At 35.3% G+C, this 24,312-nt stretch overlaps 1 protein-coding gene across 5 annotated transcripts in view; it reads right to left on the reverse strand.

The window, feature by feature from the left end:
- The window catches only part of CEPT1 (choline/ethanolamine phosphotransferase 1), a 37,275-nt gene that overhangs the window by 4,640 nt on the left and 8,323 nt on the right, over positions 1 to 24,312 (reverse strand). For all 5 annotated transcript variants that reach the window (XM_040626914.1, XM_008704056.2, XM_008704053.2 and 2 more), the window contains 3 exons: positions 19,469 to 19,616; positions 17,555 to 17,696; positions 5,182 to 5,266 (listed from right to left, as the gene is read on the reverse strand). In XM_040626914.1, the coding sequence (XP_040482848.1) occupies positions 5,182 to 5,266; positions 17,555 to 17,696; positions 19,469 to 19,616 (375 nt within the window). The remainder of the gene's footprint in view (positions 1 to 5,181; positions 5,267 to 17,554; positions 17,697 to 19,468; positions 19,617 to 24,312) is intronic.

Consider the following 24,312-nt stretch of genomic DNA (forward strand, 5'->3'; position numbering starts at 1 on the left):
ACAATGCTACTACAACTGTTAATTAAAATTTGGTGAAAATGCTTTTAGGTAAATGGAAACTGTTGCCTGTTGAAAGAAGAAAGAATAAACAGAAATATTAAAGAAGCCAGGCAAAATTAGTAAATGGCTTGGACCACAAAGTAAGCAAGCAAGCTATAGACTTAGGAGGAAGGTATCATAAACATTCTTAGGACCCTCTCCACTTCCATCATATAGGACAGCTATATACACTAAACCATAAACTCCTGAGGGTAGCATTTTGTTTGCACTGGTTTTTATATTCTCTCTAGAGCCGTGCGTATTCTAAGTGCTCAATATACCCTTGCCAAATGAAGATTAAGATCTCCCTTTCTCTTACTCTCTATGCAGAATTACTGTTATGAGAGAATATGAGGACACATCTTGCCCCCGTATTAAGAAGGAAAAAGGATGTTAGCTACAAAAAAACCTGAGGCAAAGTGAAGGGAAAACTAGAATGAGAGGAATCCCAAGGCTCACCAGGCAATCCCTTAAAACTCAGCACCAACTGAACCACTTATAAAAAGCACTAAAGTTGTTGCCATTTTCACCTCCCACCCAAGATCAAGGAGGGTGGGCACATTCTATCTTTCTCAATCTTTCCCTTTCCCTCCTCCTCTTGGAACTCGTCTAAAGCAACCAATGTGTATCCACTCTACGGAAATAGTAAGAAAGCTATATTGAAAACACCTTCATCAGAGCTCCGGGTCTTTTAGACTAGGGAGAATAAGAACTCCCATGGGTCATGGTGTCTGCTCTACAGCCAGGGGAAAACCCTCCGGATTCATGCTACCACATTATGCATTTAAATAGTTTCAATCCAATGTAATTCATTTTAAATAAGGTTAGAGATAGAAAAGCAATATTAAATTCTCAGATTTACCAGTTTACAATGTTCATGTTTTGGTTCAATAGTTTGAATTAATATAGAATATCAATTATGAATTTGTTAAGACAAGTTTTCTTAGGGACATAATAAAATATTCTTACAGGCTTTGCAAATTTCAGCAGAAATATATCACTTGAGATCAGATACTATTAACTGTCTTCCAAACAATGTGGCAATGACTGTTTATAAATACTTTCAATATAAGTGATTTCCATCAATATTTACTATAACCATGACTACAGTGTCTATGAAGCATTTAAAGAAAATCACCATATCTGAATTAAGTGTAAGCATACTTCTTCAGTCTTTTAGTTTAAGAATGAGACACAAATAAATTACACTACATAGTACATCTTTAGTTCTACCTAAGGAATTCTGAAACTTCACCTGAAGTCTCTCACGACTTGCCTTAACTGGATTCCAGAAGGTGCCTCATGGTTTAGTACCCACTTAATCAACTACTATATTTAAAAGAATCAAACATCAGTGAAAGTAACCATGAGAGGATTACACGTGGGTCACTTTCAAAGTGATGATATTCTCCTTAAAAAAAAAAAAAAAAAAAAGAGAGTGATATGACAAAAGACAGTGTCAAGACATTCCAAAAGAATATACTCTTTGGGGGAAGCAATACAGAAAATCAACAATATGGATTGTGTTTTGTGTCCTAAAATGTGTAAACTTGTGCACGGACTTTTGTGCATGAAAATAATTTCTTTCCTTAAAAAACAAAACAAAAAACAAAAAAACTCGCCCTCAATTTGTTTCTCAGAGTCAATATAGTTTCTCATGCTTCATTCCCCCTTCTTTTTTTTTTTTTAAATGATTTTTTATTATATTGTGTTAGTCACCATACAGTACGTCCCCGGATTCCGATGTAAAGTTCGATGCTTCATTAGTTGCGTATAACACCCAGTGCACCATGCAATACGTGCCCCCTCACTACCCATCACCAGTCTATCCCATTCCCCCACCCCCTCCCCTAAGCCCTCAGTGAAGCATGAGAGACTATGGACTCTGACTCATGCTTCACTGAGGGCTTAGGGGAGGGGGTGGGGGAATGGGATAGACTGGTGATGGGTAGTAAGGAGGGCACGTATTGCATGGTGCACTGGGTGCTATACACAACTAATGAATCATCGAACTTTACATCAGAAACCAGGGATGTACTGTATGGTGACTAACATATAATAAAAAAAAAACATTAAAATAAAAAAAAATTAAAAAAACAAACATTACTTACACTATTCACAAAAAAATAAATAAATCACTTATCTTTGCAAAACACCTGATCTTCTGGAATCAGCTTTATGAAGACATTTGTACTGTTTTTGTTTGTTACCATAAATTTGCTTCCTATCTATCAATAAAAGCCTTTTAACGACGATTTGGAAAGCAATTTCCATTTTACGCCGTCAACTTCAAAAGAGATGAAAATTTCATATCTGGGCCCTAAACAGGTATCTTTTCTCCATTTTGGCACACAAAGGAAGAGTATTACATGTAATCTTTCCTAAACAAACATAATGCAATTTGGAACACCATGTTCAGTGATGAATATGGGCCAAGTAAAAAGAAAAAAATATAGTGGTCTGAGGTCAATTGTGGGAATCTGTACTGGGAATTACTCAAAGAATACACAATATTTCTTTGAGCCTCCAAATATCACCAGAGAAGTCAGACCCTTCCCTTTCAGTTTAATGATGGTAACAGTAGGGCCCGTAACACTAAGACAAAGGCCTGGGAATCCGTTTCCCTATTGTAACCTAGCCTCACTGCTACTGGACCTGGATTGCTGGGCCTGGGGATTTTCAGTCTTGGATCTGAGAGTTCCTAAGGTAACTTTTTAAAATATGTAATAAAAAAGGATGATTATATTATCTTAATTATCAATAAAGGACAAAATATTTGATCCTTTTAAAAGAAAAAAAAATCACTTCATTAAGTATATGTATATAAATCCTAGTAAAAACAGTAACAAGAGTACCTGAAGCAAATTCACTGCCAGGCACCACCTAAAAAAATAAGGATATATAGGGGCTCAGTCAGTTAAGTGCCCAATCCTTGATTTTGGCTCAGGTCATGATCCCAGGGTCGTGAGATCGAACCCTGAGTTGAGTTCTGTGCTGGGTGTACAGCCTGCTTGGGACTCTCTCTCCATCTGTATCCCCCCATCACCCCCCCACCCCACTTAGTGCATTTGCATGAGTGCTCTCTGCCCACTCTACTCTAAAAAAAAATAAAATAAAATAAAAAAAAGATCCTCCCTCTCCCTCTGCCCCTTCCCCCTCGCTCTTGCACTCTCTCTCTCTTAAAAAAGGATGTATGTATAGCCTATAACTTCATTTGCAATAATGCTTTATGTATTTCCATATGGATAAGGATGATCAGGTATATATACCCAATGCTGACTTGTTTTCCAATGATCGAGCCAGAAATCAGTTTTTTGGTTACTGGTATGACAAAACTTTATAGGTAATTTATATATGTTTAAGATAAGATACTTAAAAAAAGTTTGGAAGAGGGGAGATTTTGGTATAAAACACAAAGCTATGAACATAATAATCAACATAGTTGAGAGATACAAAAAATTTAAGTCAACATACAATTTACCTTAGAACAACACAAGGATTAGGAGTGCCCACCCCACCCCCCAGCTCCATGCAGTTGAAAATCTGCACATAACTTTTGACTCCCTGCAAAACTGAACTACTAATAGCATACTACTGACCAGAAGCCTTACTGATAACAATTAACACATATTTTGTATATGGATTATATACTGTATTCTTACAGTAAAGGATGTTAAAGAAAATGATATTAAGAAAATCGTAAGGAAAACACATTTATTGAACTGCATAAAAAATTTTTTTTGCATATAAGTGGGCCCTCACAGTTCAAACCTGTGTTGTTCAGGGGTCAACTGTATATATAAAAATAACTATATTTAACCTACTGGAAAGTAAAAGTAATAAAATTCTCTCTATATCTATGTATTTCTCTATGCATCTATGTCCATATATCTATCCATAGAGCTCAGATTTCACTAGAATGTATCTCAGATTTCACTAAAGACCCTACTGGCTTTTGAGGCTATGTGTAGGAAAGATGTGAATTTGAACATAACTGGATAGTTTCAGAATTTTCCTGGTTGACTATGGATCATTTTTATTCCTCTAACTCCTCCTTCCTCACAACCCTACCCCTCTCAACAAATGGCATTAAACAATTTCTGGTGATGAATACTCAGGGAAGTATGTCAATTACACCTCCTCAAGTAGCTAATTTACCATCATCAAATGAATTAAGTATGGGAAAGATCTCGTTCAGTCAATTTCCCTTATACCTTAAAATCCACCTGATTTTTTAAGAATCGTTTGTTCAGGAGTAGTACGTATTTGGTGAGATCACACCAAATGAACTGTAAATTCTGAAGCAGTGGTGGTAGTGGTCAGCAGTTAATGGGACCGGGGATTACAAACTACCGTGACTCAAATCTGGAAGGAGAAATCAGAACTGTAAGAGCAGCTTGCACTGATACTGTACTTGATACACACTGTTCTAGATGCTTTACATGTATTACTCATTTAACAAAAAAGAACAGCCCTGTGAAATAAGTACTGGGATTGTCCTCATTTTACAGAGGAGGAAACTCAGCCACAGAGAGTGCGGAATAACAGATGGTGTACACGTAATAGGCAGCGGAGCCTGGATCGAACTCACGCAGTCTGGTTCCTAAGTCTTGGCCCACATATTATAAAAATTATGTCCCCTCTTTTAAAAATTTGTGGAAAAAAAAATTCGTGTTTATAGGTTAGGTTGAAAATCATGGTCCTGGCTTGTTAAAACAATTCCATAACACCGATTTCAATAAACATTTGCTCTGTTTGGGGGCTAGTTCACTGACTACCTCAAACTGTGATTCAGCTTTAAGCACATGATAGAAAAACTAGTAGAAAGAGAAAAAAAGTCTCATCTTGTCATTGGCTAACTTGCTATATACTACCTGCTGTTTCCTCAGATGTAAAATGGGACGACAAATAATAATTCAAGTAGCCTTCAAAAACAATCGCCCTGGAATGGACCTAATGCCAAGTAGTAAAATTCACCAGGCCCTAAAGAGAAGTTTGTGGACTACCATTGCTGTGGTTTTTCATTTTCATGAAGAATAAAATAATTTTACATATCACCCTTTAACTGGATTATCCTATATTAGAAAACACAAGCAAAAGACAACATGCATTACATGGGATACACAATGTGAACAAAGTTACCATAGATTGCCAAAAAGGTGGTCCTCCAATCACTGCCAGCAAATGCATGATTATTATGAAGATTTGCACTTCAGTCACATCAATTCTGATTAGGTACAAAAAGCCAAAAAAGCAGAATTACTCAAAACAATTTCAAGTTAATTACTTTGCAAGCTTAGCAGCATTCCTCTATCATGCACAATAGAAAAAAATCTCAAATATTGAGGAGAGGGGAAAAGGAGGTGTCAAAAATTTGTTATGAGCAAAATCAAATAAAATCCAGAGGCTTTTAATTGAATTTGATGAATTTCACAGAGCAATAAAAACCCCTCCTTTCCATAGGAAATTTGTGACTCATTGAAGTTGGACTGAAACTATAGCTTAACCTTTCCCACCAAAAAATAAAAACAAAAAACAAGAAAAAGAAAAAAGGAGATGGGGCAGGGTATCTGTGTATTAAAATTTTGACTGTCAAGCAGAGAGGACTGCGTTGTACGGTTATATAATATGAAATCTTGAAATTTATAGTGCTTTGTAATATCATGTGGAGGAAATGGTGAGTTTTTACTAAAGTAATATAAATCACTGAGATCTTACAAAACTTACTGCCCTTTAGTTATATTCATTTAATGCCTTCCATGGTAGGGGGTTTGAAAAAAAAATCCACTCAATTGTCAATCAAATTCTTATGCTTATTAGGTCAACTATGCTAAATTTCTGGAAAGAAGAACTGAAAGCAGCCAAGAATTAGTTTTGAGGTTGCTGAAAATGATCTTATAGTCAAGAAAAGACAAACCTGGTACACAAAAAGGGCAGCAGAAATTAGAAGTCTGAAAGTCTGAAAAAAAAGAATATGGACAAAAAGACTGAGGAGCAAAGCACAAACTGGTATTCCTTTCCTTCTATAGACTAGCACTTTGTATAATCTTGAGATCAGATTATTGGATCCAAAATTAAAATTCTCAGAATTTATCCCAGCGATATGGTTCACAAAATGTTTGCCGAAGGTTATTACAGCATTATTTATAACAGAAAAAAATTTTAAAACAGCCCTCAGTGAGGGAGTAGTTACAGAAATTCTGGCACTTCTATACAATGGAATATTTGGTAATTTTTAAAAAAAGGAGTGGGCAGCTCCCTACATAGTGATATTGAAAAATATCAAAGATATATTAGGTGAAAAGGAATGTTGCAGAGTGTATAAATGCTATTTTTTTGCGTAAAAAAGAAGAAAAATAATATTCTGTCTTTATTTTTGCCAGTAATTACATAACAAATTTCTGGAAGGATACATTACAAATTAAGAACAGTAGTTACCTATTGGAGAGGACAGTGTGGGAATGGACAGCTGGGAGATGAGGATGGGAAGGAGACCATACACTGCATACCTTTTTTTATAATGTTAGTTTTAAACAAAGTGAATAATTTATCTATTAAGAAGGTAAATTTTTTTAAAAAATTAGTCTAAGAAAAATAGATACCAACAGTAAGGGGATTCAATTCTCAGAGTAGAATGGAGCCCCCATTTCTAAAATTGACACTTAAAACATATAATGTGAGCTAGATATGTAAGCTTTCATTCCCATAATAACTAAGTTGAAACCAGTCTCTCACAACTAAAAAAACTGAGCTTTGTTTGCTCAAGAATGTTTTTTGAACAGAAGCTTATTAAGTTGCAAACATATAGTGATGTAGTTATCTTTAAATACACATTTATTGGGTAAAAAAATGGACTGAATTAGGCTAAAAAGAATCCGTAGCGCTGACCTGATGAGTGGTGCTGCCAATAAAGGGTATTACACTCAGTAGCAGATTCAGGAGACTAAGCAGGTGTCAAAGATGATCGACTCTGTCTTGGGTGGAGGAGGGTAGACATCTTACAACATTGTGCTGGATATATGGAAGTAGCCTTTTGGGAGGGGAAGGGCCAGAAGTATAGAATTACAAAATAAAAATGGAGGGAACCTCATGCAATTAATCTTTGTACCTCAGATGAATGTAAAAGAGAATAGGAAACATGAAAGATCTTTATAAAGCCCCAAAATGGGACTTCTAGGTAAAGTTTTATGGATTAACTTGTTTGGAAATTTTGGAAGACAGAATTTTCTAAACCATTCAGATACTGTCATTGTACTTAGATCAACAATGCCTTAATGTTAGGAGGGAGAGCCCGGGAAAACTTACTTACCAGTTGTAGGTAGTTAAGAATATTTTTTCCTGTTTGCTCATCTGATTTAGAGGAATACTCAGTACTCCTGGATGAGCCCCTCCTGCTCTGAATCATGAGAACTGCCTATCACCACTCCTGGAGGTGTGGCTCTAATCTTGACTGTCAATGAAAAAGGGTGCAGTAAGAGGCAATCCCCAGAGACAGGAACTAAGCAAGCTAAGAGGACAGGTGGCAGAAGCTATTAACAATGAACAAAAGAGTCAACGATTCTATTTAGGAAAGAGCTCGTTATGTGGCATTCATCTTCCCACCTTTCCACTAAGAAGTCTCTTAGTATGGGCTGAATTTATTGTAACATGTATTAGGACAGGGCTCATTTCACTCCCTTCGGCTGGGGAGGAAAGAGTTATCCAGAAGGAAGAATGTTACATAAAGGCAGGAATCTGGCATTTCTGTAGTCATTTCCTTATTATTATTTTCAAAATAATAACATGGGTGCTAAAATTCCCAAATGTTGGGACTTCTCAAAAAAACAAAACACAAAATCATCCTTCATAACTACACCAAAAATAAGCCCTCCAAGATACAAAGAACGTACGGTGAAAGAGCATCCAAACACCAGACTCATTCTTTCTTAAAGACATATGGGAAAACAAATCTCTTCTCTACAGCATTAGATTTCCACAGCCTAAAAGTTTCAGAGGGGGGAAATTCGATGATAATACACTTAATTTTCTGTAACCATGAAGGTATCTGAATATCCTGAATAGTAAGTATTGCTTTAAATAATTTCCCATTTCTACTTTATTTTAGTATAGGTTGTCAAAGTACAAAAGGAACTTCCCCAATTGCTATGTAAAATCCACTTAAACTACTACAACAAGCCAGCAATAAACAATATTCTGATGGCTGCCACAGAAGACAAATGGAAAGAAGCAAACCAGTTGTGGAGACTAAGCTCCCTCATTCTTCTGATGGGGAGGCTCTAACGTGGCACTCAAAATAACTTTGAATATTCATAATAAATCTCCTGGGTCCATCACTCCTAACAACATCTCAACGGTCTAGTGAGTAAGAGGTAAAGAGATCAAGGTATCTTAAACGAGTATGAGTAATTTTAACTTCCAAACAGGGAACAGAAACTCTCTCTAGTTGGAGTGAAGAACTCACGGGGCCTTCATCACAACAGAAAGGCAGCCTAGGTCAGTTATTATATCAGAATTACAGGCTTAAAATGTGACTCAGGAGTGTAACAACCCCAAAGTACCTAAGTTAACTAATTATGAAGAAAATTTCTATTTTGAGTTTCATTTTTATTTTTCAACATTCAGCGAAATACCTATCAAATGCATTTGGTTTGAATTCCAAGACTCAGGAATAACTGAGGGATGTGAAGGGATTTAACTGACATTCTGTGGAAGTTGGTAAACATGTTAATCATCTCTTCCCAGAATGTTTTATGTCTTTCCACTCTAATATCAGAAATAAGACAAGTTAATCCATTTTTCCTGTACATGTAACATACGCAAAGATATATTTGCAGCTAATTTGTAAACATAATTTGTTAGACCACGCATAGTAAATGTAATTGTGTTATAATGTGGGTTGGCTATTAGCTTGGTTAACACAGAATATGCACTAGGGCTAAATTCACAATGTCAAAAAACCCCAGATTTATACAACTTGACTTGTGAGCTATTTATTATTTAAAAAGAATTTTGTTTGAAAAGATATCAACTGAGGGTGTCTGGAATCCTATTCAAGAATTAGATTGCCATTAACTACAGATTCACAATTATCTATAAATGGATCTAAAGTTCTAGGGAACTTATACATAACGAGAACACTTATTAAACCAGAAATACCATGGCTGGGGTGAAATCTTGGTAGACTGCAATGAAGATTGGTCTAGAAATTGATCATACTGCCTTCTAATATTTTACTTTCTACCCTTGGTAAGGGACAAACTGGGCATGGCAAGGTCAATGTTAAGTAACATTAGCCAGACAGGTGAATGATAACTATATTTTAAAATCAAGTGGTACATATAGAGAAAGCCTAAGCACCTATTTTTTAGATAAGCTGAATTATTTTAAACCATATTGTCTACCACATGAATGACTACAGGGATCTTCTGATTATCTGAGAAGACTAAAAAATACAAACGACAGCAACCCACCCAGTGACTTTTGAGTAGGAAGACAAAAACAGCCAAAGGCTAAAACATAATAAGTCCTCTGAGAGGAACTAAAGTTCAGGTCTCACATTTAAGGGGAAAGCAAACACTTACACCCTTGGAAACAGAAGCATTAGGAGAGTCCTCTCACCTCATTTAGTAATAACGTTGATGGAGTTAAATGAAGGGATCATGGACCTATGCTTCCTCTCAAACTGGCACAATCAATTCTGGAGGAAATCTGGAAACTGTTGGGAACTACTAACACAGGTCTTAAAATTAATACAATAATAGTGGTAACAAACATCATACACCAGGTGCTATAGTTAGCACATTACATTTTGAGTCTTTTAATCTTCAAACTATCCTAGGAGGTAGGAACTATTGCCACCATTTTATAGATGAGGAAATTCAGTCAGAGAGGTTAATTGACTTTTCTAAGGTTACAGAGATAATACATGGCAGAGCCTTGAAAGAAACTGGAAGTGTTGTACCTACACAGTGCTAAAACTCTTTAGTTTACTGATCAACAGGGGTAAAATCTGTCCTAAGTTTTTAACTTTTTATCACTAAGGAGCCCACACAGGATGATGCTTCTTGTATTCTAAAACAACTTTCCTTAAAATGGTAGAAAACAACAGGCAATAGAATAGGAAGTTTAGACGCTAATAAATTAACTGGAAACAAAATATAGTGAACAACTATTTCTTAAGCTTATTTTCTCCCTGAACTTTGTTAAAAAAAAAAAAAAAAGAAAAAAGAAAGAAAAGAAAAGAAAAACCCACAAAGAAACATATGACAGTCTCATTTCAATGATCAAATCAGTTAAAGCAACAAATATTGAGAACAAAAGAAAATCTCTGCAAGTTAGCAACTGGTAAAATAATGTATTTCCAAAAGATTTTTCAGGATATTAAAATTAAAATGCATTAGTTTCTAGAAACATTTTAATAGGAAAGGCTCTATAAATACAGATACTCTGTCATCATAAACAAGGTGAAAGTAATACAGTTAATATTCTATTTTCACTACGAACACTGGGAAAAAAGAACTTCAGTGAGTGTAACTAATAATAATCATAAATAAGCCATCAAAAACTATAAATCAAAACAACTGCTGTGAGCAGAAAGTTCCAGGTCTTGAAGAAAGTACCAGAAGACAGGTTATGGGTAGAGGGGTGCTAAACAATGACACATTCTGAACTAATGCACATTATTCTACCCTAGGAAGGACTCCCACAAGTAATTGTGCAAATACACTGCAAATTCAAATGAAAATGGCTTTGGTTTTACTTTTAAATCATGCCTATAGTACTTCTCAGTATTTTCCAAATTCTAAGCTTATTTTGAAAAAAAGATGTAGACTATCCCTATTAATCTGTCCCCGAAGACGTCACTACTGCCACTGAATAAATGGATTTACAATGCTGCAAGATACCTTTCAGAAAGAACTCTGCTACCAGACTTACTATTTCTATCAACAGTATTGAAACATTTTTGGGCATGGCGATTCAGGATAGGAAGCCTAATGCAGCCTTGTATTGCTAGAATCATCTGTTAGGTGTCCATATGAACAGTTCCCCAATACTCCCTGAATGCAAAATAAATGGAATTTAAGCTCTATTTTTCTTGTGAATAAAGCTTTCATACTAAAGTGTGAAGGATTCTTGGCTATTTTACTGGGAAACCATTTTCTAACAAATCTTTTTGAACTTCTAAAAGTTGTAAGGTCAAAATTATGATTCTAACATGAGAGGAAAGGGAGATATTATTCACTCAGCACTAATTAAGGAAATATGTATTTACTGAAAACAAACCAAACCTGAAAAAGGAGGGTATTCAAAAGATGGCTGGCTATAGTAACATGAAAAGCAAAGGATACTTAGTTTTAAAAGCACAACTAGAGAAAACAGTAAACAATACAAATAGGAATGAGAATAGCTTCAAGCATTAATTCTTTAAAAAACCAAGATCACTGAAAACAGAAGCAGAAGTGCTACTACATAGGTTAAAGAATATATTGTAAAGGAGTTAAGAGAATACACAAAATCTTTCCTATTACTATTACGTCCTCTCAACTAACTTATCTAAAGGAAACTCTGCTTGCTTTATTCTGTTTTCAAAATATAAATATCAAAAAAAAATCTAGTTAATGGTGGAAAGGTATTTGTTTTAAAAATATTACATACAGCAAAAATCGTATTAGGTATAGTAGGTAAGTGAGAGATATAATTTTTTCTAGCATCAAATCACCAGAAATATTTTTAAAAAATTTTAATAGGGTGGATTTTTATTGCCCTATATATATTAAAATAATTTTCTATTAACCTGTTTGTCTGTGAAATACCACAAGACTTTTTATTTTTTATATTTTAATTACTCTGTGCATGACAAAGGTGCTGACTTTATTGAGTTCACGCCACTGTTCATTGGACAGCATGAATATTCTAGCAGTTACCGTGAAGTTCCAGAACCAAGGTCCCAGGGTTCCTGTGAGAAGCTGGCATATTATAATTATGATCTGGGACTCTGTAACATCGAATCTATGCATAAGGAAACAAACATTTCAAAATAACTTTACTCAGAGCTTTTGCCAAAGAGCCTTACAGGTAGCAAAAACAGATTTAGAAGGTAGCATTCCCCTTAAAATGACATCTAAAGATTCAATAATACGATTTATACAGTACTATTACTATCCTTATGCAAACATGTATATTTTTTACCCAAACCAAAATAGTAGAAAAGTTTAAAAATTTAAACTGTAACACACTGAATAAATGACTTGTAAATAGGGAGCTGGAAACACAAGAACTAAAAACACAGTCAACTCTTAGTTACCTAAGTAGTGAATACTACTTATCGAATAATCACATTATCTTTAACAGAGGTCCCATCAGTGCCAAAACCTACCCAGACTTCTCTGGAGAGGCAATGTTTTCAGGAGCCCCAGTGCCCAGTCATCTATGTGTTTGAGGAACCACTAATCTATCCCCCACCCCTTCACTGCCCCACATCTCATCATACTCCTACCTCTGCTATCTCAGTAGAATTAGGACATGTATGAGGAAAGGGCAAGGGGAGACTGTGACTCCTTTGGATAAGGTTAGAAACAAATCAAACTGGTCAATTCCTTGTCCTGTTTCCTAATAATCTCTAGTCCAGAATCTTATCCTTTTTCTTCTTTCTCTTCCCGTAATTCCATACCAGCATTATAACTCTCTACTATATCGGATTAGTTTATTAGTGGTAAAAATAAGTGAAATGTCCAATTCAATCACTAATGAATTTGTGGAACACAGATGGTGACAGAAAAAGACCAGTGGTATAGAACAGGCTTTAAATCAAAACCATGTAATCAAAATTGAGCGGAGGAATACTAGAGATAGAAACAGGTCTACGACTTTACCTGATGATCCAAGAATCCAAACTGCAATCTAGGCTTTACATTAATATAAATAGCTGTTTTAAGATATGTTCTATAACAATTTAATAAAATTAAAATGACTGAATCATTACCAACAACAAAAAATACATAGGGAAACTAGAAACTGAAAGGAAAATCTCTGATTATTTATTAGTTTATGTGATAAACCTAAACTTTTAAAGATACAAATATCCTATATAGGCATTCAGTAGGAAGTTTCCTAACTCTTAATCCACAAAAAGTAGATTACACATTAACAGACAGTTTGGATTATAACATTAACGGTTTTTAATTACTAGGATATCTTCAAATATTTATTCTTTAGAGATTTCTTGGGTAAGAACTGAACTGGATCTGTCAGACTACCAGTAGAACACATAGCCTATTGACTTTTCTCATTTAACTAGAAAAGAAAAAGTCAGAAGTCATCTACTTACATAGAAATAAATGTGGTAGCAGAGTTATTAGCTAACGTAAATGGAAACGTTAGAAGCATGAACTGAAAAATGTAGTAAAGATAAATACTCTGCCTGCTGTAATTATAAATAAGTACATTGGAAATAACGTCTGTGAAATTAATAGACTCACAGAAGGAACGTCAGACACCATCAAATCCAAAACTTTGATTTACGAATTAGGACATGAAAGTTACAGGCCTTGCCCAAGTTAATATACAGACAATAATTTGGAGATAACACTTGAGGCAAGATATACTCATCCAGTTCAATTCATTATAATTTTTTTTGTCTTGTGAAAAGAGTGTGTCCCCCCGCCCTCCATGATAATTTGAGTATGAATTCTACCTTTCACAGTGTGGAAGATTTTTTTAAGGCCAGTATTTTGCATAAACAGTTTTATTAGAGATTAGAGTTTCTAAGCATTTAATTTAAAAAAATGATTCCATATATACATGTAGAAATTGATTTTAAAATATCTAGATATATAGGGTTTAAGCCTTAAGAGAGAGGGAAACGTGATCTCTTCCATTTAATATAATCCATAAACATTTTAAAGAGTATTTTACAAATGTTTATAAATGAGCTTCAACTCATAATTATTATCTTTTTCCACTGACCTGTTCCTTCTGTGAAGTTCTAGCCTCTGAGCCCATGTCCCTCCCCAGTCTTTCAAATCCAGGCTAGTAAAAATCCTAACGGGCTAGGCTGGATCCAGAAGGGTCCCAATGAGCAGTACTCATCTCTGTCAGACCTCCACTAGCTCAGTCTAGAAGGACCGTCACGACAGGGGTCTGTCCAGATGTGAAAGGTACTAATATTCTCTGTATAAGGCAGCTTTCAGCTGTGATCAGAGCAAAGTGCTGAAAGATTTAGCTCATAATTTCAGGGATGATATATCTAAATCACACTGGCTTTCTCATCATACCTGCCTTTGAAAGGAAATTACTTAGTTATAGATGAATTAAATTATGGAGACTATTTTTGGTCAAGATACTATGAACAAACTTAAGAGCAACTAAAAACAGTGATATTAGGAGACTAAGGAAAACAAACACATCTCTTATTTGGTAAATATGTTATGTGGTTATTAAACACACAACAACCTAAATTGGTTATATATAAAAAAGAAATCCTTGTGATTTTTTTCACTTGAGTGTAAACATCAAAATTAAACAATTAAAATAAAAATATTTTAAAATAAAATTCCTAAGGTACCTAAAGTTGTTTTCACACTTCTTCAAAAAAGGAGTAAGAAAAAGCAAGGGATTTAAAAAACTTTCTTTAGTCAAATTCCATTTCAGAGTTTATCTTCTTATTTTCTAATTAAACAAAATAAAATTTGGACTTTCTCCTCCATACAAATTTTAATATTTAGCCTATTATACACCTGCCTATTCTCTCTGCTCTTAAATACAAGGAAGCACTAGAGTCTCAGGGGGAGAGTGTCCTCCCATCAGCCCCTCTGCCTGTTACCCTACACTCTGGTCCTGCATTTTCAACGATCTAGCTCCATATATCCATCTCTCTCTTTTTCCCCCTAATATCTTCAATCTCTTCTCTTGTCAATTTCTTCTGTGTAAATACAAAACCCTCCTTCCTTTGAACCTATGTTCTTTCTTCTAACAAATGCCTTGCTCCTTCTCATCATCACAGCCACACATTTCGTAAGTCACCTGTACTAAACGTGTGCTCATTTATTCCCTTCACTTCTCCCTATAATCTGGCTTCTACCCTACTGCCACAGAGAAACGACTCTGGATGGCCTCCACACTGCCAAATTCAGTGTACAATTTTCTGTCCTCATTTCGAGTCTTGGCAGCGTTTAGCGTTGTTCTCTTTTGAAATCTCTGGCTTTTCATTCTGGTATGCCTCCTTCTCTGGCTGTTCAATAATTTTCATAGGCTTCTTTCTAGGCTTGCTTTCTAAGTTTTCTAAGCTATTTTCATTCTATTTGGATGTCTAAAATCCCTCACGTACACGTTCTAGGTAGAACTCGCCCTTTCAAATAGGTTCCTCTACTCTAGTGCCTTTCTCCACCTTCCATCCAATCACCCATGGAGGGGAACTGGGAGTTACTTCAGTCCCTGCTCGCTCATTTGTTCCCCATATGCAGATAGAGTCGAGGTCCTACAGTTTCTACCTCTTAAACCTCTCTCTGACCTATGACTTTCTCTCTGATTGCGCTGTCATTGCACTAGCTCAGGCATCAGCATTCCTCACATTAATGATGCTGATGACTCCTAAGGGTCTCTTTACCTCTGTCACAGCCCACTCTAATTCACCCTCCAAATATTGCCAGCCTGCTCTTTCCAAACTGTCCTTTTGTTATGTCCTGGCTTAGGTCCTACAGAGGCTCCCCACAGGTTCAGGACAAAGGCCTGAACCTTGGCAGGACACAGAAGTCCCTGATTCTCTGGATCTTCTCCAACCTTATCTCCTGCCATTCCCCTACAAGCACCTTATGATTTAACAGTATAGAGCTGGTCATAGTTCTCCAAGTACATTTTTCATCAAAGGAATACACCACAAGGGACACTCCAAGACTGGCAAATAGAAAGCGGTGCTATCAAATCGCTCCTAAAAACACTATTTACTCTTCCCCTATGTCCATGGTTCCTTCGCTCTCCTTCCTTCAGTTCCCATACCACATGGTTGGTGCTGCTTTACTTGAAAGGGAAAGATGATTAATTAGGGTTGATAATAAATAAGATTTCAAAATAAGGGCTTGAAAATTAACTATGAGATAATAACCACTGCAACAAATTATGTCAAATCCAGACATTATAAATTCTGCTATTTTTGAAAACAGTAACATCACTAAAAACTACAATTGAATTAGGGCAAACCAAGTGATCTTAGAAGTCTAATATATTTTGTGGTTTTATCAACGCAGAGAAATACTATGAAAATATTATTGAGATAAAGGCTATAAAAACAACACTGAGAAAAAACATCTGCACATATTATCAATTACTGCTTTTTTCTCAGAAATCCAAATATTTTATGAGCACTGATCATTTTATAAACTGCTGACGAACGCAGAGGCAAACAACTTTCAATTGGACATACATGTCCACTATTGTGTATTACTTTAAGACGGGCCTTAAATATGTTTTCTAAACGTCCAGGACATGTCTTTTAGTTAACATCCAAAATATTAATAATTACTGTTACTGTCGTAAGTTAAGAACATCTTAAGTTCTATATAAATAAGTTTAACAAAAATCATTTGAACTAAACCTGTAAGGAATGGCTGAATTTCTGTGCATCCTAGGTCTTACAAGACCCAGAAAACTAAGTTTATGAGGGATCTAAAATTTAAGTATCCATTAATGATTCATCTTAAAGAGACTAGGTTAAGATGTTCTATCATTTGCAATCAGAGATTTTTATTTGGATATTTCATGAAGTATTCCGTCTTTTCTCAAGTTCTTTGTCTTTTAATCCTACACCATGAAAAAAATAAGACTAACTTGAGCAGTGTAAACAGGATCTGTGATACTTAATTAGACACCAGTTGATGAATTCCATCCTTTACCTCATTCCAAGACTAGTTTACTCATTAATATTTACAGAAAAGTACTGATCACCAGGTAGGAACCATTCATTTTGGAGTTTGAAAGGAGTCTGTATTTCATTTTTTAAATTCTTGGGCATTTTGTTGGTGGTCGTAATCTACATGGTATGGCATGTCAGCTGAATAATTAAGAGCTTAGATTTTTATAGATTCATAAACAATATCAAAAGCATAAAATCTAATTAAACTATGATATTTAGAGATGAAAGTCTGCTCTCATAAACTATCTTATTTTTCCTGAAAACGCATTTTCATGTGTCAAAATAAAACATGGAGTGAAGATGAATAACAATAGGAAAAAAACAGTGAATTTACCTGAGGGAAAAACAAGTGGGTATGAGTAAGGAGGGATACTGCTTTTTGTATTATTTGAAAAATAGTGGTTGGGAGGTTCTAAGAGTTCCTTTTAAGCAGTATGATAGAATGACAGAGATCATTAGGCAGCTATAATAATGAGTTTTAAATTTCTTTTATTTGTTAAACTAATTTAGTGCTTTGATCAATTCCTAATATTGAAATACCTAAAAGTAACATTCTCCATATCTGAAAGAGGAAACAAACAAAAAAAATCACCATTAAGTGTTACTTACATTCCAAATCGCAATGTTCCAGAAACATATGTCTGCCAGTGTGCACAATAGAACATGAATGTCCCAGCAAAACAACAAAAAAACATCCAGTCAGGGTTTGTCCCCAGCTGCACTGCGATACAAGTTCCAAGAACCACGAAAACTGCAAGAGAAAGATCACAATAAAAACTGAATAATCTGAAAAATCAACATTAACTGAGCAGGGAATGATTTTAGATGAAGTAAAAAGAAGACATGCTATGAACATACAATCTTCTCTGTTATCCAGGGTACCAAAACACTAAGATACAACCTTTTACATTACCTTTTACCCCATAATTTCAATTCCTTCTTTCACTGTACCACATCGTGGAACCAAAGGTCTCAAAAGCAACTAAAATACTTGAGCATTTTTTGGGGTATTCTCCCAACTCAGTGATAGCGATACTAATGAACAGTTAAAAATTACAGACCAGAGTTAAGGAAAAAAAAAACCCAAAAAAACCACCCCCTGTGCCTCAGTTTCCTCATTTGTAACATGACGATAAAAAACAGATAAAATGTATCAGTATTGTAAAGAATTTCAAACAGTGCCTGAAACATATTAAACACTATGGGATTGTTGGGGAAAAAAAAAAAAAAAGAAAGAAAAACTAAAGGCGTACATAATTCACAAAAGGACTGACTTCTTTTTAGATTCATAGCTTTTTTTTTAGGTAGCAGATATAATTACAGGTGACTTATATAGAAAAATACTTCCTATAAAAGTTTGGAACTCAAACTACAGCACAAAAATGATTATCACTTAAAATAAAAAACAGGATACCTATCATTCCATAGTCACCTAATTATAAAATCCTTTCAAGACACCCAACAAGCCTTTATACTCGGTGGAAGTCTTGAGTGTTTCTTGAGTCCTATGAGTTATAAGTGCTTAGCTATTTACTCTCCTCTATTAAGTTGGCTATTGTTAGGACACACTGAAACAATGATTTTTCACATGAACCTACATCTGCAAATCTGAGTTCAGGAGGTAAAATTATCATGGGTTTTTGCTTCTTTTAAAAATATTTACCATGCTATACCAAATGACAAGAAACCAACAGAAAAACTAATTAAAAATCTGTGTGTGTGCAAGGGGGTGGGCATATTCCTATCAGGAAGGCTAGACAGAAACCGTCATTTAGTTTCTAAATCTTTTTTCCTTTAAAAATGTACTAAAATATTCTTTTTAAAACAGAACAAATAAAGATATATCACCTATAATCTAATATATAGTAACTCATCTACTGCTAGCACATTAGTATATTTCTAGGTTTTTTTTCCTAAAGGTTTTATTTATTTATTTGAGAATGAGAGAGAGATAGTGACAGAGACAGTGAGAGAGAGCACAAACAAACAGAAAGGAGAGGGAGAAGCAGGCACCCCACCGAGCAGGGAGCCCGAGGTGGGGGTGGATCCCAGGACCCTGGGATCATGACCTGAGCTGAAGACAGACGCTTAAGCGACTAAGCCACCCAGATGCCCCTTTTCTAGTCTTTTTATCCAAGCCCATTACCAGTTATACTCCAAGTCTACAACATAATTTTAAATGTCTACAGAATATCCATTTAAATATAAAGACCATGAATTTCCTAGCCTCCCACTATTGTACTTGTCTATAATTTATGAGATTTTTATGATGACAATTATGCCCAAAGATTTTAAAAACAACAGGTGGCAAAAGAATAATATTTAGGTTTAAAAACTTTAGAAATTAACTCAATTTCTAAATTTCCCCACACAGCCAATATAGTCTTTTGAAAACATTAAAACTTGATATCAATCACTTATTCTGATAACTATCATAACACCATAAACCTCTTATTTATTCCAACATTTTTTTCACATTAATTTTATCACTACTAACCATCAACATTAAAAAATCAACAATACCTGTTGATAATGAATCACAACCATGATCAAAAAGTTCTCCCAAAGGAGAACTGCTGTTAGTTCTTCTTGCCTGTTTCCCATCTATGGCGTCCAAAGACTGGTAAATGAAAAGGCCACATGCACAAGCAATGTATGCCCACAGAGGAGCCTGTGAAACAAATAAGAAACACAAGAGTTATAAAGACATTCATCACTATGTTTCACTGATAGATTTTTACTTGCCGATTTTTATCTTTATTCTCCAGAGAAGTACTATTGGTTGGAAGCTATGGGAGAGAATCCAAAGGCTATGTAATGAAAAACTTTTCGAGACAACCGAAACTGTAGAAGAATCAAATTCTTTGCTTTGTAGGGGTGCTCAAGCAGATGCTGGATAACTACTTCCTAAAGTTATGCAAGAGATCAGACTAGGTAACTTCCATAACATTCCTCCTAACGTTTAGACTCTAAGAGATAATTAAATAATAACCTAGTATCGTTCTTCCCAAATTGTATCTTTCAAGATGTTTACAGGTCTTCCGTGAAGAAAATGAATTCCATGCTAAACTCACGTGGGAAACACTGGAGTAAACAATGTTAAACAAACTTCTCTACTGCAGGACTTCTTCCAGCTCTTAATGTTGCTAATGCACACTGTGAATGTTCAAGACGGAGGACACAATATCCTGCTATTTTCCAAATTTATTTGAGCATGTAACCTATCTTTCAACACACCTCTTCAAAGTTCCATGGACTGACAGTAGGGAAATGATCTAGTACACGGGGTGCTTAGAACATTATTTTTCAAATATTTGTGGGCACATTTTCAAAGAATAATTTCTCTTTTCCCAGACAGAAATTGAACAACTAATACTGGATTTAAATGTTGTGTTACAAAAGGAGAGCTTCTATTTGACGTGTTCTCTTTAAGAATGTAGAAGAGTGTTTTGTATCACTTCTATTTTCCCATGCCCAAGCCATGAAAAAATTTCTATAATCACGAGGTATTTTCTCGGATACTGGTTATCAAGTTAAGCTGAATGTTAAATGCTCACAGCAGTAAATTAAAACTACTCAGAGCTGCAAATAATATTTATATGCTGCACTGCAAAGAGGTTCCTCTCAAACTTCTATTTAGTTCCCAGTATTAAAGGTAAGAATTTCCTCAGAGGCTCGTATTTTAGAACACTGAAGCTGTCAAAAGGACCATAGCATAAACCAGAGTTACAAACCCTGAAAGCAATCACTGTGATTGTGTAATCATAATTTATATGCAAGCTCACTGGACTGATTAATCTTGAGTGACTAAGAACCCCACCTTCCAGACTTTGAGTCTACTGCTCTTGCTCCTAAAGGCATCTAGTAACTCTCTAGAGCTGCCCTGTCCTACACAGTAGCCAGTACCCATTTTAGTTTAGATTATTAGATTTATTTTAGTGTAGTTTTAGTTTCAGTTTAGATTATTAGATGTATTTAGATGAGCTATGTTAGTGTAGATTCATTAAAATTATGTAAAACTAAAAACTCAGTTCCTCAGCTAAACTAGGCACATTTCAGGCGCTCAGCCAGCTGTGGCTATGGCTACCATACTGGACCACACAGACAGAGAACATAACCATCGTCGCATTAATTCCTACTGGAGAGTACTGCTTTAAAGGACTAGAAAGCTAGGGACTTCTTGGGGTCTAAACGGAGGATTTTAATGGGGGCAAAGTGTTAGCCCGAAACAGAGACAACTTCAACTATTAGTATACACACCATCTCAGAAAATGGCAAAATACTAATTACATATATACATAAGAGAAAGCAAAGTCTTGTGGTCTTCGGATCGTTCTTTCTTCCTATGAATCTGTAGAATACTAAACTAATATTTATATATTTCTTCCTTGTTCCCATTTTTTCACAACTTGGAAGTGTTTTAGGAAGAAGCTTTCTTGGGGTGCCTGGGTCTGCCTTCGGCTCAGGTCATGATCCCAGGGTTCTGGGATGGAGCCCTGCATTGGGCTCTCTGCTTAGCAGGGAGCCTGCTTCTCCCTCTCCCTCTGCCTACTGCTCTGCCTACTTGTACTATCAAATAAGTAAAATCTTAAAAAAAAGGGGGGGTGGAGAAAACTTTCTCATTCAGGAATAAGCCCGGTCTCAGCTGGGTTAAGATACACTGAATCAATAAAGGAACACATTTATCACTCAGGAAACCATCACACCGTGATAGGTGGGTGGAGAAGAATCAGCATAGGAAAATCTTATCACAATCAGACAATGAACTGACTTGCAAAATCTTGCAGAGATGTTCTTATATGAGTCAACTCTGGTGAAAAAATTCTAAGAAACTTGGTTTTACGGAGCTTTTGAAACAGAACTGTGGGGTTTACATACATACAAATGTGTACATATGCTGATGCAATAGTGTTTATTTTTTTCTTTTTCTGGGAGGATATATCAAAAACTTGTTGACGATAACAGGAATTAGAGGTAAGAGTGGGAAGGAAAGTCAGGTAAAAAAGATTTTACTTTTGTTTTATACCTTTCTGTCTGAATTTTTCCAACTATGTAATGTTTCCCCTTTCTTTTTCAATGTCAGTAGGAGTTAACTGGGCAATAAGATTATGGGCAACGTGCCACTTCAACTTTCTTTCCAATTTTCTATATTAAAACAAAATCTAAGAAATTTTTTAGCAAGTTGGATCAAAAACATTAAATTTAGCAATATAAAACAAAAACAAATGAACGTTGAAACAAATAACTCTTACGGTCATATTCCAAAAAGTTGTATTTAAACCTAATGGGAGCTCTTATTGGTAACAGCACATAGCTCAATTCTGGCTTTCCTGTGTATAAAATAGCTAACACCAATTTTTTAAATCTATTTTGTGCAGCAAAGGTAACTCAAGCATATGTAACATATATCAAGCTGCAAGATAAATTCCAAATTAACTTTTTTGAAACTAAAACCAAAGCTACTAGCTGATGAGATTTAAATACTTAGTCTCAGAAAGAGATGATGAGGATATTTTGGTACCCATATAAAAAGGGCTAACTCTTCATTTCTACCTTAGAAATGTGAAAAATAAGGGTTGATTTTCCTTTCTTACCTACTGGGAAGTTATTTCCTAACAAAAATGGCAAACTCCACTGAAACCACGACAATAGTGACATTCTTTTCTACTAGAAAGATTAGTATCTGAAACTCTAATGTATTAAAAAAAAAATCAGTAACATAAAAAATACATGGAAAGCTCACAATACCTAGAGACATGAAATTTAATGTTCACCCACCAGGACAAGGCCCAAAGGAATTAGAGCTAAAATGAATGAGAATGTCCCTGAGTAAGAAATTTATGGAACTCTCTGACTCCAAAACAGTGATTAAAAAAAATAAATTCAGTAAGAACTTACATAATTTGTGATTCCATATAAATGTGTTAGAGGAAATCAGGAATAATAGGAAGGTTGTGGGGAAGAACATGTTACATACTTAATGTTTTTGACCAATGAAATAATAACCACTTATTGAGCATTATATGTTAGGCACTCTAAATGTATAATTTTATTTCTCTTAATACTACAAAATAAAATTTCAAAGGATAAACTGTGACTTAGAGAATTTACATACTTACTGAAGATCACAGAGATAACAAGAACATACCATGCAAGACAGCCATGACCTATTTTAATGCACTGTGATCTAAAGCCTAACAAGGATTTCTACTGTGCAGCTGTAAACGCATCCAGGCATAGCCTTTGTGGGACACTACCTTCCCTAGCAGAACACCAAACAGTGGCTCAGTCATGTTCTACCTTGATTCCTTCTAGCAGCAATTCTGAAGCAGCAATTCTGAAAAGTTCTCTGTGATTAAATAGTTCCCATTCTGGAAGCTTCCTCAAAGATTTAAACTAATTCGAGGATTACTCCAATAATTCCAAATCACTTAAGCACAGAGGCTAAAGAAAAGTATTATAGGGAACATGGTACCTGGTACACGCCAGGGTATTCAATAAATGACTGTTAGTGGTTGAGCTACCTTTGAACTTGCCCTCAGCCCCTGATCCCCATCATGGAACCAGGTTAGGATTGTTGGAGGGCTTCCTTTGCAATCAACACACCTCCCTTGTTTTGCTGTATCTCTAAGGATATGTGAGACCTAAACCAAGTTCCTCTGCAAGTGGCTATCAGGTCCTCAAATAAGCCACAGGTAAAATAATTCAAAGGACATGCGATAAAGAATCCTAGGACACTTTTCAACAATCATACTGGTTTTTGTTTTTTAAGTTTCCTGATTGATATAAAGGAAGACAGTAAAGAAAATGATAAAAATCAGAAAGATATTCATATAATCTGTATGGACTGGATTTGTATAGTAAAAGAGGAATTAAAATTAAATTATTCAAGGGTGAGGAAGAAATAAACATCTGGAAGGAGACAAAAAAAAAAAAACAAGCAAATGTATTTTATAGGTAACTGTGATGTTCAACAGCCATTTACTTTAAGTGTATATGTGGAAACAAATGAATTAATGATAACCAAAAGGGAGGGATAGAAGCTTGGATGGTGATAACTTTATCACAAAGAACAAATCCTCTGAAAACACTACTTAAATGATTACCTCAAGCTTATAACAAGATAAGGAGTATTGTGACCATGATGGTTTCATATGGTTCAGGGTCCGGTCTGACACCTTTAGTTGAGGATCACCTTCTATCTGCTGGGTGACCTGGGACCGATCGCTTGGATTAATATAGGCACAATAAGTGTTTCTGATTCTCTTCCATTTATCTCACTACTTTAGTTCCCTTTTTATCATGGAAATTTTATGACCAAAGAGATAAACTTCAATTTACTTATTTTGATGACGAGCTCTAGTTTC

The sequence above is a fragment of the Ursus maritimus genome, unplaced genomic scaffold, assembly GCF_017311325.1.
Source record: "Ursus maritimus isolate PB19 unplaced genomic scaffold, ASM1731132v1 scaffold_12, whole genome shotgun sequence".
In the NCBI taxonomy this organism is placed as follows: Eukaryota; Metazoa; Chordata; class Mammalia; order Carnivora; family Ursidae; genus Ursus; species Ursus maritimus.